Source organism: Rhineura floridana, chromosome 13, assembly GCF_030035675.1.
Source record: "Rhineura floridana isolate rRhiFlo1 chromosome 13, rRhiFlo1.hap2, whole genome shotgun sequence".
In the NCBI taxonomy this organism is placed as follows: Eukaryota; Metazoa; Chordata; class Lepidosauria; order Squamata; family Rhineuridae; genus Rhineura; species Rhineura floridana.
Window position 1 is genome coordinate 3,473,847 of NC_084492.1, and position 13,732 is coordinate 3,487,578.

The 13,732-nt window shown below is 47.0% G+C and overlaps 1 protein-coding gene across 4 annotated transcripts in view; it reads right to left on the bottom strand.

Annotated features, from left to right (window-relative positions):
* Positions 1–13,732, bottom strand: part of LOC133369271 (uncharacterized) — a 63,733-nt gene that overhangs the window by 43,953 nt on the left and 6,048 nt on the right. For 3 of the 4 annotated variants that reach the window (XR_009758854.1, XR_009758853.1, XR_009758855.1), the window contains exon 2: positions 2,712–3,004. Coding sequence is in view for 1 of the 4 variants with exons in the window: in XM_061594398.1 (XP_061450382.1) it covers positions 2,942–3,004 (63 nt within the window). In the remaining 3 variants the exon portion in view is untranslated. Of the gene's footprint in view, positions 1–1,277; positions 3,005–13,732 lie in introns of those variants that run through there. The other variant, XM_061594398.1, reaches the window with a different exon arrangement.

Here is a 13,732-nt window from a genome sequence, read left to right on the forward strand (position 1 = left end):
GCTTCTAGCTTTCCAGCCATCACTGCCTCCTCAGACATCCCCTTACAGTTATTCATACCCCCGGGGACACAAGTATGGGTCAGCCGGTTTGTCTAGCAGCAGATAACTTAAAACTACTTATCCGAAGTGGAAGGTTAGCTGGCCAGGAGAGCAGAACAATGGGGTATTTCCTGCCCTGATGACTGGAAAAAGTTTTTGGTGACATTTGTAACAGACCAGTTGGTCTGTTAGCATGCACCAACATCAAGTAGCATTGTTCAGGAATAGCAAGTTAGGCTTCTGTTCACTAGATCCAAAACTCCCAAACTGAGAGTTGCAAGATACAAATGAATCCCAAAGCAGGAAGCCTCCTGTCTGGCGCCTCTCTGCATGATTTTACTGCTCCAGGCTCATATCGGTGGTGGGCGATTCTGCCACACCTCAGAAATGGGTGGTTCTGCTGTTTGCTATCAGAAGTTTGGGAAATACTGTACTAGAGAGATGAGTCCATGAAACTATAATAAGCTTAACTACGTCACACCCCCTTTGTAAGTACTGTCTCAGCACTACGTTGTGCCATCTAATCACTGACACGTTTGTTTTTCTCTTTCAATATAATGTATCTGTGTACATTTGTGGCACAGTCCATTGGGAACATCTTCTGCGCAGGACCCAAGAAGTACTTCCTGGACTCACTACAAATTCACAACCTGAGCCTCATCCCATTCCACACATCAGGACATTAAGAAAATGCCCTTTTGATTTCTGGAAAGGCATTGCCAAGTCCAACTTCAAAGGCCAAAGTGAAGCACTTTTGGCATTCATAGATTTCAGCATGAGAAAGTATAGCCCAAGCCTATGCATATCTACTTGAGTTTAATGAGGCTTATCACAGATAAGTTTGCAGAAGACTGCAGCCTGGAACATATTCTTAACTCTCTAATTGAAACCATTGCATCCTGACCCAGGGAAAAGACTTTTGCTATCTAAAGATGGGGTCTAGCTTTTGTGGGGTAGGCGAGTTACACGCCAGCCACTCACTTGGCAATTTGACTTCTCTTTACTAAGGCACCAGACTAGGGCACTTTAGTTGTACTGGTAAAATAGGATTGCTACTAAGCCCTTTATGCCAGCATAACTCCTCGTCATGACAAGAGAAAGGAGTTATGTTGAAGTCAGAGCGCGTATATTTTCCATATATCATCCTCTAAACTTATTCTGTCAATACATATTAATATTATTGGTGTTTGGTATATATAGCAGTGGAGTACAGAAATGAGTAGCCTGGTAAGACATGGTTGAAAGAATAAAGGATCTTACAGTTTATTATTCCTGGAAAATAAAGCCATTCTGAGTACAGACATACATGTGCCCATTATGGAGTCATGAGGCTAGCACCCCACAAGCACCCCAGACATTCTCACAGACTGCCTCAGCCAGCCGCACCCCCCCCCAAAGAACGGGCAACACACACAGGGAGATGCCAAAGGAGAGTTTGTTGAAAGCATTCTACGAGATGCACACACCTAAAGGTGCAGCACAGACAGCAAGCGCACAGGAAAAGCACACGCACCCCACTCCGAAAAAAACAGAACAGGCTTTCAGGGGCGGGGGGGGGGAATGAGCCCTGCCACAGGCAGGGAGCACCTCCTACTCCATCTCTGTGGCAGTAGTGGCAGCAGCGGGAGTGTGAGTGATCTCTGGTTTAGACACACTGCCAGCGCCTGCACCTGGTTCGGATTGCCGGGGGGGGGAGGACCTCCTGAATCCCCGCAGCCATGTCCTGACAGATCTGGAGGATGCTCCAGTGGAAGGCCTCAGACTGGCCGTGGGTGGTGGCAGCGGTGCCTCAATCCGCTTCACCCTGAATATCCTGCACAGATGTCACCAACCCCCACAGTGTCACTGCCATCTCCCCAGTGCCATCATGGAGGGTGTGCAGCGCCATACTGATGTAGTGGCAGCCTCTTGGTACAGATGCCCAGCTTCACAGTGCCCATCCTCTACTTGAGCCCATAGCGATGCCCCCATCCAAGGGAGGGGCTGAGCAGGGTGGAGCCCAGGTGTGGAGGAGCTTCCCGTCATCCAGATCGGCCTCACCCTCTCTGTCCCGATCAGCCACCCCCACCACCCCCACTGCTGCTGCTCTCGCTGCTGCTGTGCCTGCTGACACCATTATTGGGGGGCATCGCCTACAGAGGGCCCAGCAGGAGGGGGCTGGGCAAGGCAGGGGATACAACAGAGGCAGCGGGGAGGGGAGGGGTCAAGGAGGACCAGCACCAGGTTGACAACCTTCTTCTCCTGCTCCACTGGGATGTCCTAGTCCTAGAGAGTCACAGGAGACTCCTGCAGGATCGAGGGCAGAACAGGGAGCTGCGGCGAAGGCTCAAGGGGAGGCATGGAAAGGCAGGCAGCGGCAATGGTGGCAGCAGGCACTTTAGGGGGGATGTTTGTGCGGGAACAGGGAGGGGAGCTGCCGACTACAGTACCCCAAGCACCCCATAACAGCTGATCCACTGGCATGTCATGCATCATCAGCACAATTAAGAGAGGCCCCTACAGCACAGGGAGCCTGCAAGGGGAGAGGAAAGGGGGAAACAGGAGGGAGAGCATCACCATGCTGCCCACATGGTGCCAGCAAAGTGCCCGTCTAGCCCCCAGCCACATCCACACCACCCACCGATGGGGCTGAGGAGGAGCTTGTGGGGCACTCTCTTCCAGGAAGCACCCACCTCTTGGGCCCTGTGAGAACTCCAGACACGTAATCACAGGGCAGGCTGGATGGGCATCCTCAAAGGACTCTGCTACTGGGGATGGTGGCACCATCAGACCTTGCACAGGCTGAGCCGGCATCTCTGGCAGGAGCAGCTCCATGGGTTCCTCTAGTATGAGCACCAGTGTGACTGTGCAACTGCCGCCGTAGGCTGGTGAGGTGGGGGAGCTGCTTCCACTGAGGTCTCCTTCAGGTCCTTGCTGGTTCTCTGGCTATCATCACTGCTCTCAGTGGGGGTCTGCTGGAGGTGAACTGCAGAAAGTGAAGGAAAGAGGAAGGCGAGGCCAATCAGCAGGAAGGAGAATACCACACATCCACAAGCCACTCAGAGGCTCAGCTCCCCTCTCCCCATCCCCACAGCAACCCTCCCCACAGGTGTACTCCCCTGGAGAATCCACTCGTCCTCCAGACGGCTTCAGTTGGCAGGGTCGGACTGAGGACCATCTCCTAGATGGGCACTCCACTCCTGACGAGTTCCCTGGCATGCTTGTGGATGTTCCTGTAATGTCATTTCAGTGCTTGTGGTTAGAGTTGGCCGAGCATGGCACCCTACTGACAGCACTGATCTTTGCAATGGTGATGGCGAGCCAGTTGTAATGCTCATCCGCAGTGACTATACAGCAGTTCTGACATCAACCATGACCAGCTGGTAGAGGAAGGACTTGTTGGGACACGAGTTTGGGTCCCACTGCTTATGGTGGTCAGTGGGAGTGATGTACCCAGAGATGCCTTCCCAGGGTCAGCCATGGCAGCCAGGAAAAGTCCAGTGGGATGTGTTGGCAAAAGAAACCAACCCCAAAGTGGCCCTGGTCCTCTTCCCCATCAGCCCCCTGCTGACCTTGGGAAGCAACTGTCCAGCCCCATCCTGTGTCTCTCACCTGCAGGGCCCCACAGATCATAGAGCTCAAGGCCAAATGGCTTAGCCATGGCTGATAAGGAGTGATGAGGACTGTGACTCGCCTCTGCCAACCAGCTGAGCAAGAGATTCCCCCAGGTGACCAGCACACCTCCCTTATGGTATGTCTGGCCAGAAGGAGAAAGACAAGAGGCATGGGGAGGGTGGCAGGGGCAGGAGGGGATTGTTACTATTATTTGTTAAATTTATAGGTTCAGTTTCTTACTGCTTGGGCCAAATGCCATTGCAGATACAAACAAAAGGATCAGTCGAATTAAAACATAGAGCTATTTACAACAGATATAACATATAAAATGAAAAATCTAAACACTTAAATAAAATTAACAGGGAATCTGATCATTTATAAACAATAAAACAGGTTATACTCTAAAATCAGAGCATTTAGCAAAAACATTAAATCAAGGCATCCCCCAAACAGGCGACGGCATTATCAGTGACAAATTGTTAGTGGATTTTTGATGCTGCCAAAGCAAAGGAGGGTGCACCCTGTGGGGAGTGTTATTATTTATTAAATTTATAGCACCTGTAGCTGTGCAAGGCATCCTCTCAGCTCCCTAGGGACATGCCAAGGCAGGGAGCTGTTCAATAGGACGATACCTGGGCCATGCCTGGGCTGGCAGGGACTGGAGAAAGGGTGAGAGTTTGTGCCCATGACTCATGGTCCTCCTCCGCACAGTTGTGCATGCCACTGGTGAGCAGCTCACTCCTTGACTGTACCTGCAACCCCTGTGCTACCTTGCCTCACCTGTTTGACCTTACGTGCCCGTTCTCCAGGCTTACACGCAGTCCAACAGGTATGGCACATAGGCATGGCAATGTGCTCACCCGCCTCCATGAGCATGCCCTGAATAACCTCGTGCTGCTAATTTTTTCAACTGAACAGGGAGGCCATTGCAGAGCTCCACCTGATGCAAGCCCAGCTTTGTGCCTGCAGGAACATCATTGTGCTCCAGAAGGTGTTATTGGGCTTGCACCACTTGGCCATGAGGACCTCCAGCGGAACATGGGCTGGGGGACTCACTCTGTCTCCCAGTCCTCCACGTACAGGAATTCATCCACTCCCTACAGATGAGAGGTGGCGCTTGCAAGACTCAGGGACATCTTTGCCCTGGCAGGCTTCCCTGCCACTGTGGCATTCCTGGATGTCACATTTGTCCTGATTCTTGCACTTTCAAGACCCCCACAACTGTACTAGAACAGGTACCACCACCATTCTGTCAGCATGCCGACTGTCTGTTATGCTCAGGACATGTTCTTGTATGTGAACGCCGCCGTGGCAGGGAACGGGCAGGATGCCCAGTTCCTGGAGGCTTCCCCACTGCTGGACATGCTGGAGGCGTGGTCCCCTGGGTGAGGCTGGCTCCTGGGTAGGTAGCAAGGCAGCACTGGGGGAGTGGGGGAGGGGCTGGAACACCACACTGAGTGCTCTCCATCCATCATGGAGCTTTGGGCCATGAGGAGGCCCCTCTGTCCAATCCAGGAAGCTGCTGGATGCCCTCTGGTGGTCCCTGCTCCAACCCACTTGGGATGATGGCTCATGTCCCTGTCCACTGTTCTCCCTCCCATGGTTGCCATGACAGTAGAAGCCAATGTGGCTTCACAAAAAGCTTAGAGATGACCAGAAAACAAAAAAAGGACACATATAGGAAGTGGAAGTAAGGCCAGGCCACAAAGGAAGAGAACAGACAGGTAGCACGGAATAGCAGGGATGGTGTCAGGAAGGCTAAAGCTGAGAATGAACTGAGGTTAGTGAGGGATGCTAAAAAAAAAGATTTCTACAGGGATATGTATAGAAAAGACAGAGAAAATAAATGGTGGTTCAGCTACTCACTGAGGATGGCAAAATGATAACAGATGACAAAGAAAAGGCAAAGTACTCAGTTGCTACTTTGGCTCAGTCTTCTCCCAAAAAAGGGTCTATGAACCTCCTGGCAAATGTGAAGTATAAATTGAAGGAACAGGATTGCAGCTTGAGTTTGATAGACAAATGGTCAAGGAATACCAAATTACTTTGAACAAGATCAAATCTCCCGATGAACTGCATCCTAGCATAATGAAGGAACTGGCTGAAGAACTCTCAGAACCACTGTCTATTACCAGAGCATGGGCAACTGAAGCCAGGTTATCCCTGTCCAGATAGGGGCGTAGCTGGGCCACCAACCGAAGTTGGTAGAAGACACTCCATGCCACCGAGGCTACTTGAGCCTCAAGTGACAGAGATGGTTCTAGGAGAATCCCCAAGCTATAAACCTGCTCCTTCAGGGGGAGTGCAACCCCATCCAGGACAGGTTGGACATCTACCATCTGGTCAGAAGAACCACCCACCAGCAACATCTGTCTTGTCTGGATTGAGCCTCAGTTTATTAGTCCTCATCCAGTCCATTGTCATGGCCAGGCGCCAGTTCAGCACATTGACAGCCTCACCTGAAGAGGATGAAAAGGAGAAATAGAGCTGCGTGTCATCAGCATACTGATGGCAACGCACTCCAAAGCTCTGGATGACCGCACCCAACGGTTTCATGTAGATGTTGAACAGCATGGGAGACAGAACTGACCCCTGTGGAACCCCATACTGGAGAGTCCAGGGTGCTGAGCAATGTTCCCCAAGCACCACCTTCTGGAGGTGACCTGCCAAGTAGGAGCGGAACCACTGCAATGCAGTACCTCCCAACTCAGCCAGTCTTCCCAGAAGGATACCATGGTCGATGGAATCGAAAGCCGCTGAGAGATCAAGAAGAATCAACAGAGTCACACTCCCCGTCTCTCTCCCGACAAAGGTCATCATACAGGGTGACCAAGGCTGTTTCCGTGCCAAAACCAGTACTGAAACCCGACTGAAATGGATCCAAATAATTGGTCTCATCCAAGAGTGTCTGGAGCTGGCCTGCCACCACTCGTTCAAGGACCTTGCCGAGGAATGGAACATTTGCTACCGACCTATAGTTATTAAGATTTTCTGGGTCCAGGGAGGGTCTCTTTGGGAGTGGTCTCACTACTGCCTCTTTTAGGTAGTCAGGGACCACCCCCTCTCGCAGAGAGGCATTAATCACTTCCCTGGCCCAGCCGGCTGTTCCATCCCTGCTAGCTTTTATTAGCCAAGAAGGGCAAGGATCCAGCACAGAAGTGGTTGCATGAACCTGTCCAAGCACCTTGTCAACGTCCTCAAGCTGTACCAACTGAAACTCATCCAAGAAATTGGGACAAGACTGTGCTTGATTCACCTGCTGGATTCACTGGAGTCCTGGTGGATGCTAGAGATTTTTTCCTCGAAGTGCCTAGCACATTCATTACAGCGGGCCTCAGATGGTTCTACCATGTCCCTGGGGCAGACTGTAATAGCCCCCGGACAATTCTGAAGAGCTCTGCTGAGCGGCAGATTGATTATTTGATAGTGGCAGCAAAATATTTTTTTGCTGCCTCACTGCCTCTAAATATAGCTTACCATAGGCACTTACCAGTGTATAACTGCATCCACCAGGAGTTTGTCTCCATCTGCACTCAAGCCGTCTCCTATATTGTTTCATTGCTCTCAGCTCTGGGGTATACCATGGAGCCATACGAGGTCTACACAGGAGAGGGTGCTCAGGAGCAATCATGTCAACCGCCCGGGTCATTTCTGTATTCCACAGTTCAACCAGGGTTTCAACAGGAGCACCAGCCCTATCAGCCGGAAAACTCCCCCGAGCCCTTTGGAAACCATCCGGATCCATTAGTCTCTGGGAGCAGACCAACTGAATAGGTCCCCCACCCTTGCAGAGGGGAAAAGCCACTGTAAGTCTAAACTTCAGCAAGCAGTGATCTGTCCATGACAGAGGGACTGATGTAAGGCCCCCACATTCAGATCACCATCTCCATGTCCAGTTCCAAAAACCAAGTCTAGAATATGCCCTGCTACATGCGTTGGGCCAATGGCATATTGGGACAGTCCCATGGTTGTCATGAAAACCATGAAATCCTGAGCTGCCCCGGATAAGGTGGCCTCGGCATGGATGTTGACATCCCCCAGAATCATATAGAATCATAGAATAGTAGAGTTGGAAGGGGCCTATACGGCCATCAAGTCCAATCCCCTGCTCAACGCAGGAATCCAAATCAAAGCATTCCCAATAGATCTCAACAGTACACCCGAGACCACCTCCATCAGCTTAGCTAGGGATGGGCAGCATGTTGGGCAGCATGGTGGGCGGTACACCAACAGAATCCCCAGTCTGTCCCACTGACCCAACACAAGGTGCAAACACTCCAGACCAGCAGTCACATGGACGGGGTGTTTTCAGAGGGAGATGGAGCTCCTATAGACCACAGCAACCCCCCTCCCCGACTCTCAGGTCTATCCTGATGCTGAACCAGGTACCCTGGTGGGCATAGCTGGGAGAGACTGACTCCCCTGCTCACCCACCCAGGTCTTGGTTATACATGCCAGATCAGCTGCCACATCCACAATTAAATCATGAATGAGGGAGATCTTATTATGTACCGATCTGGCATTTAGGAGCAGCGTCCGGAGGTCTGAGAGCTGGCTGATAGGGCAACCAACAAACCTGTGGGCGTGGGGAGGATCGGAACAAGGCACAGCTGTTAACTGCCTGGGACGCGTTCCCCTTACCTGGCAAGTCCTCCTCACCATATCTCCCTCTACCCATCACTACACTGATTGAGGCCCCCTCAAGTCTCCCCACTTGGCTCTCAGTCCTGTCTCCCAGGCACATGACTCAAGACCTGCAAGTCCCACAAAAAGCCAGGGAGCCACCTCAGCCAGCCAGCTTATGTATCCTCTCCAGGGAAGGGACAGGTGGACGAAATCAGCAACAGCTGGCTGAGTACCTGGGGGCCTGGTCCTGCAAGGCATGACAACCTGCAGCACAGAAGTCCAACAAGGAGAAGGAGGTGGTGGTAACCGAGCAGCAGCAGCAAGCCAATAAGCCAGCAAGCCAGCAGGCAGACAGCCGCAGCAGATGGCTCTCCCTCTTCCCTGGGTAGTCCCCTTCTTCCTGCAGGCACTGGGTCTCCCAAGCCACCTCAGCTCTGGTTTCTTCCCATCCTCCTGCACTGAAAGATTCTGTGGATGCTTAAACATTGCAGTTTTATTTATTTATTTATTTATTTATTTATTTGATTTATATCCTGCCCTTCCGCACAGCAGGATCCCAGGGCGGCAAACAGAAGCGCTAAAAAAAATCAAAACATCATAAAAACAGACCCTAAAATACACCAAAACAAAACAACTTTTTTTTTTTACAATAATTTTTATTCAAATTTTCATAAAACATACAAAACAAAATCATAAAACATTCAAAGACAAAAAACAAAACAAAACAAAAATGATTAAACAAAAAAATAAAATGTTGACTTCCCATTTGTCACAGATCAGTTATAGGTCTACAATATATAACAATCCTGTCTCTTAAATTATATTATAAAATCACTTTCCTCCAGTAGTTGTCTTAATTAATCATCAAATCTCATAAACATTACTTTATTCTTTCCACAAAAAGTCAAAGAGAGGTTTCAATTCTTTAAGAAATATATCTATCAATTTTTCTCCAAATAAACATGTCGATTAATCCATCTCGTTAATAATAATAATAATCTTATTGTCATAACCATAGTCCAAATAAACATATCGATTAATCCATCTCATCAAAATCTGTTAGGTCCAATAATTTCAATAGCCATTATTCCATTATCCATATTAATTCCATCTTCCATCTTCAATAGTCCTGTTAAGTCCAGTAATTTCAGTGTCCAATCTTCCATTATCAGTATTCCATAATAATCTTGCTGTCATAGCCATAGTCATATAATAAGAGTCTGATGGGAATTTCCTCTATCCCAAATATTTTCTTGCCATCAATTCTGAATAAGTTGCTGAAATATTGTTGTAAAGTCATATCTCTGTTCTTCTTTTTTACAGAATGCACTGGCTCATCTCTTGAGAGTTTTTCCATTGTCACATGGCTGCAGTTAATTCCATAGATTTTCTCTATATCAAGCTCCATTACATCATTCCAGTCCAGAAGATTATCCAAGCCATTGATAACTTTATCTCTAATATCTTCATCAATTTCTTCAGAGATAACATTAAATTCCAAACAGTAGATTTTATTTCTAATATCCATAAACTCCAGATCTTTTTCCAATTCCACATTTGTTCCAATCTCCAGGGCTTGTATCTTCCCTTTATTTTTTCTTTTCTCATCTCTGATCTCATTCTCCTCTCTCACAGGATCCCCTATTTCTTTAAGCTCCTGCGTCATTTTGCTCAGTTCCATTTTCAGCTCCTTACTGCCCTGTCGCAGGGTTTGTTTCGTTATCTCAATCTCATCCATTATTTTCTGAAACATAATTACTTCCAGATTCTCAGCCACTTTCTTGATTGCCATTTTTAAAACCACGAAAACAAAACGAAACAAAAATAAAGAAGAACCACTTCTTATTTCAGCAACAATTGGGTTAATATTTCAGGCTTGATGACATCACAGTATCAACAGAGCAGCCTGCCTTATCTCTCTATGTTCAAGAATACAAAACAAATTTAGTTCCCAGCATCAAAACAGTTAGTGGCGTCGTGAAGAAGCAGATTCGTCAAAATAAAATAGACCAAAAAGAGAATAGTCCCAGACAATATAATGTTCCTCGGAATAGAAATCCCTCTTCTGTTTATATCTTTAGAATGCACTTCCAGGACAGCTTTTTGCAATAGAAACAGAGATAAGCTGTTAATTTCGTGAATAACAGAGAAGAGTTATAGCTCACCCAGAAGTTCTTTAAAGCTGATTCATTTGACAAATCTCTTTTTGCTGCAACAATTTAAACCAAGTAAAAAAAATAATAGAAAGAAGGGTGCTTGCCTGTTAGTCCGTTTTCTCTTTGAAGAAAAGATAAACGTATCGCATTAATCAGATAGAGCTTGTTCGGAAGTCCGTCCGGCACTGCTGGCTGGACCTTTTCTCATAAATTAATGAAATCCAGTCCTCCCAACAAAAACAGGCTTTTGAGGTTGATCTCTACGTTTCTCCCTGCCCGGGAGAAATTTCATCAGTCAAAAAAAAAATGTTCTGACTGATTTATATCTGAATAAGCTTCTTCTGCGGCGGGAGCCCGTCTCAAATGCAGGCACAAGCGAAGTCACCCTTCCCGGAAGTCAGCAAAACAAAACAACTTTTAAAACTTTTTTTTAAAAAAGCTTTTAAAACATCTTTTAAAAAGGGTTAAAAAACATATTGTTTTTTAAAAAACATATTAAAAAGCAATTCCAACACAGACGCAGACTGGGACAGGTCTCAACTTAAAAGGCTTGTTGAAAGAGGAAGATCTTCAATAGGCACCGAAAAGATAACAGAGATGACGCCTGCCTAATATTTAAGGGGAGGGAATTCCACAGGGTAGGTGCTGCCACACTAAAGGTCCATTTCCTATCTTGTGCGGAATGGACCTTCTGATAAGATGGTATCTGCAGGACACCCTCACCTGCAGAGCGCAGTGATCAATTGGATATATAAGGGCTAAGACGGTCTTTCAGGTATCCTGGTCCCAAGCTGTATAGGGCTTTGTACACCAAAACTAGAACTTTGAACTTGGCCTGGTAGGAAATGGGCAGCCAGTGCAATTCTTTCAGTAACGGAGGGACATGTTGGTGATTCCTGTCCCAGTGAGCAGTCTCGCCGCCACATTTTGCACCAGCTGCAGCTTCCGGACCAACCTCAAGGGCAGCCTCACATAGAGCGCATTACAGTAATCCAACCTGGAGGTTACCAGTGCATGGACAACAGTGGTCTATTTTACAAATAAAACCTAAAGAAACTGAAAAGTGATGCACTTTGGTTTAGAAGGGGTCTGTCGATAAAACAAAATGAGCATTTATATATGTATAAACGCAATGGTTAGTGCATTGGACTAGGATCTGGAAGGCCCCACTCAGCCATGAACAACACTAGAAACTGTTAAACGTCTCTCTCCTGCCTGCCTACACACAGAGAGAGACAACACAGTGGCCATTTTTTTTTCTTTCAAGCTACATCTGGTTAGGTGCAAAATATCAATCACCCTCCTCCACTAGGGTTGCCAGGTCAGAAGCATACCAGAGCCTGAGATTTCAAGGGTGGGCCCAAGTGATGTCATGGGGGCAAGTCATAGTGATGTCATGGGGATGGGCTGTAGTGATGTAACAGGGGCAGGCCCATGTGACGTCATTAAGCATGATACATTAGGCATCAACCACAGTTGCTTGGAGCATACCACTCAAACAAAAACATTTCTCTGATTGGAAATTAAGATAGAAATCTTAGCTTAAAGATAGAGCCTGGGTAGGGAACATTTAACCTAGCCTATTTGATTCCGGCAAGGATTTAAGTGCCCTCAGGCCAGCCCAGTCACCAGAAGGCCACTGTAGGAAGAAAGGAGCCTAGTGTTGTGGAGATGTTAGATAGAAGCACTCAGGTGTAAAGATGGATGCCCCTGACGGCTGCAATTCTAAACACACATACTAAGCCCCATAGAACTCAATAGGACTTACTTCTCAGTAGATATGTTTTGGATTGTGCTGTTGGTAAAGCTTGACTAGGGATTCTCTGCAAAGATATCCATATCCAGGTAGGGTTGGCAACCCACTGCCTGCAATGCCATGCCCAAACCTTTCATCATGGCTGCTCCAAACTTCTTTACAGATTTGACCATTCACTTCCGAAAGAGGTCTGAGAAATAAATAAGAGTAAGAAGATTCTCTACCCTTTTCTGTCTATCTTGTGGGCTGCTGTAAACTCACTTTGACAGCCAATCCAATTCCAGTGAGTAATAATTGACAGCGAGAAAACACACATGGTTTGATCTACCTTCACAGAGAGCAGCTTGGGAACAACAACAACTGCAGCCACACTTCCCAGTATGTGAATTCTCTTTTGCCACTATTGGGCAAGAAACAAACTGTCATGCAACCAACAAGGTGCATCATCAGTGGGTTTAAAGGGGTTGAGCTGAGCACATAAAACCACTGTTGTTGCTTCTGTAGATGTAAGGGACTACGGTTAAAGGTAAATGAAATGCAAACAGAAAAATAAAAATAAAAGACAGTGATGATTTCCTAAATGCAATACCATACCAACAACAGGATTCCTATGAGCACAGCAGAAAATTCAGCATCCCACAACCAGTCAGGATTCCTAACCACAAACCAAAACTAAAAAAATCCTGTCAGCCTGTCAGCCAAGGTCACAGCAACCCCATGCAGCACAACCTGACCCAGGGGCTGAAGTTAGGGCAGAATGCTGTGACATGATTGCTGAAAAGAGTGAGACCCTATCAGCACATAATACCTCTGCTCCGAAATCTGCACTGGTCGCCAATTTGCTACCAGGCCAAGTTCAAGATGTGCTTTCCATGCTACGGGTGCCAATAGTACTTGTTCTGCTCTTGTAAGAAATCAGTCCTTTAGTGTGGCAGCACCTACGCTTTGGAACTCCCTGCCTATTGACATTAGGCAGACACTTTCATTGTATTGTTTTCAGCACCTGCTAAAAACATTAGGCAAACCTATCCAGGCATGTAGAAGCTATTGTGTTTTTTATCTGTTTGTAACTCATTGTTGGTTTTATTATTTTGAATGCTTTTAAATACCTGTCTTTAACTGTTTTTGCCAATAATTTTATTGTTTTAATTCCTTCTGTAAACCCCTTTTAGGTTTTTTACAATAAAGCGGTATATAAATGTTGGAAATATAATACATAAATTTTGGAGTCACTTTTTGGGTCTCTTTCCACTTTTAACAAAGGAATCTACCTTATACCGACTCAGGCCATTTGATACCGTCTAGCTCAGTACTGATGACATGGACTACCATTGGCTCTCCAGGATTCCAGGCAATAGTCTTTTCCAGAAATTGAATTTTGGACCTTTGCATGCAAAGCATATGCCCTACCACTGAACTACAGCCCTTCCCCTGTATAAAAAAGTATATTTTAAAATTGTTCTTTTCAATTCACTAATGAATGCATATCATACCTAGGGCAGATCCACACCATTCATTTAAAGCACAATCAACACACACATTTAAAGCACATGAATCCCAC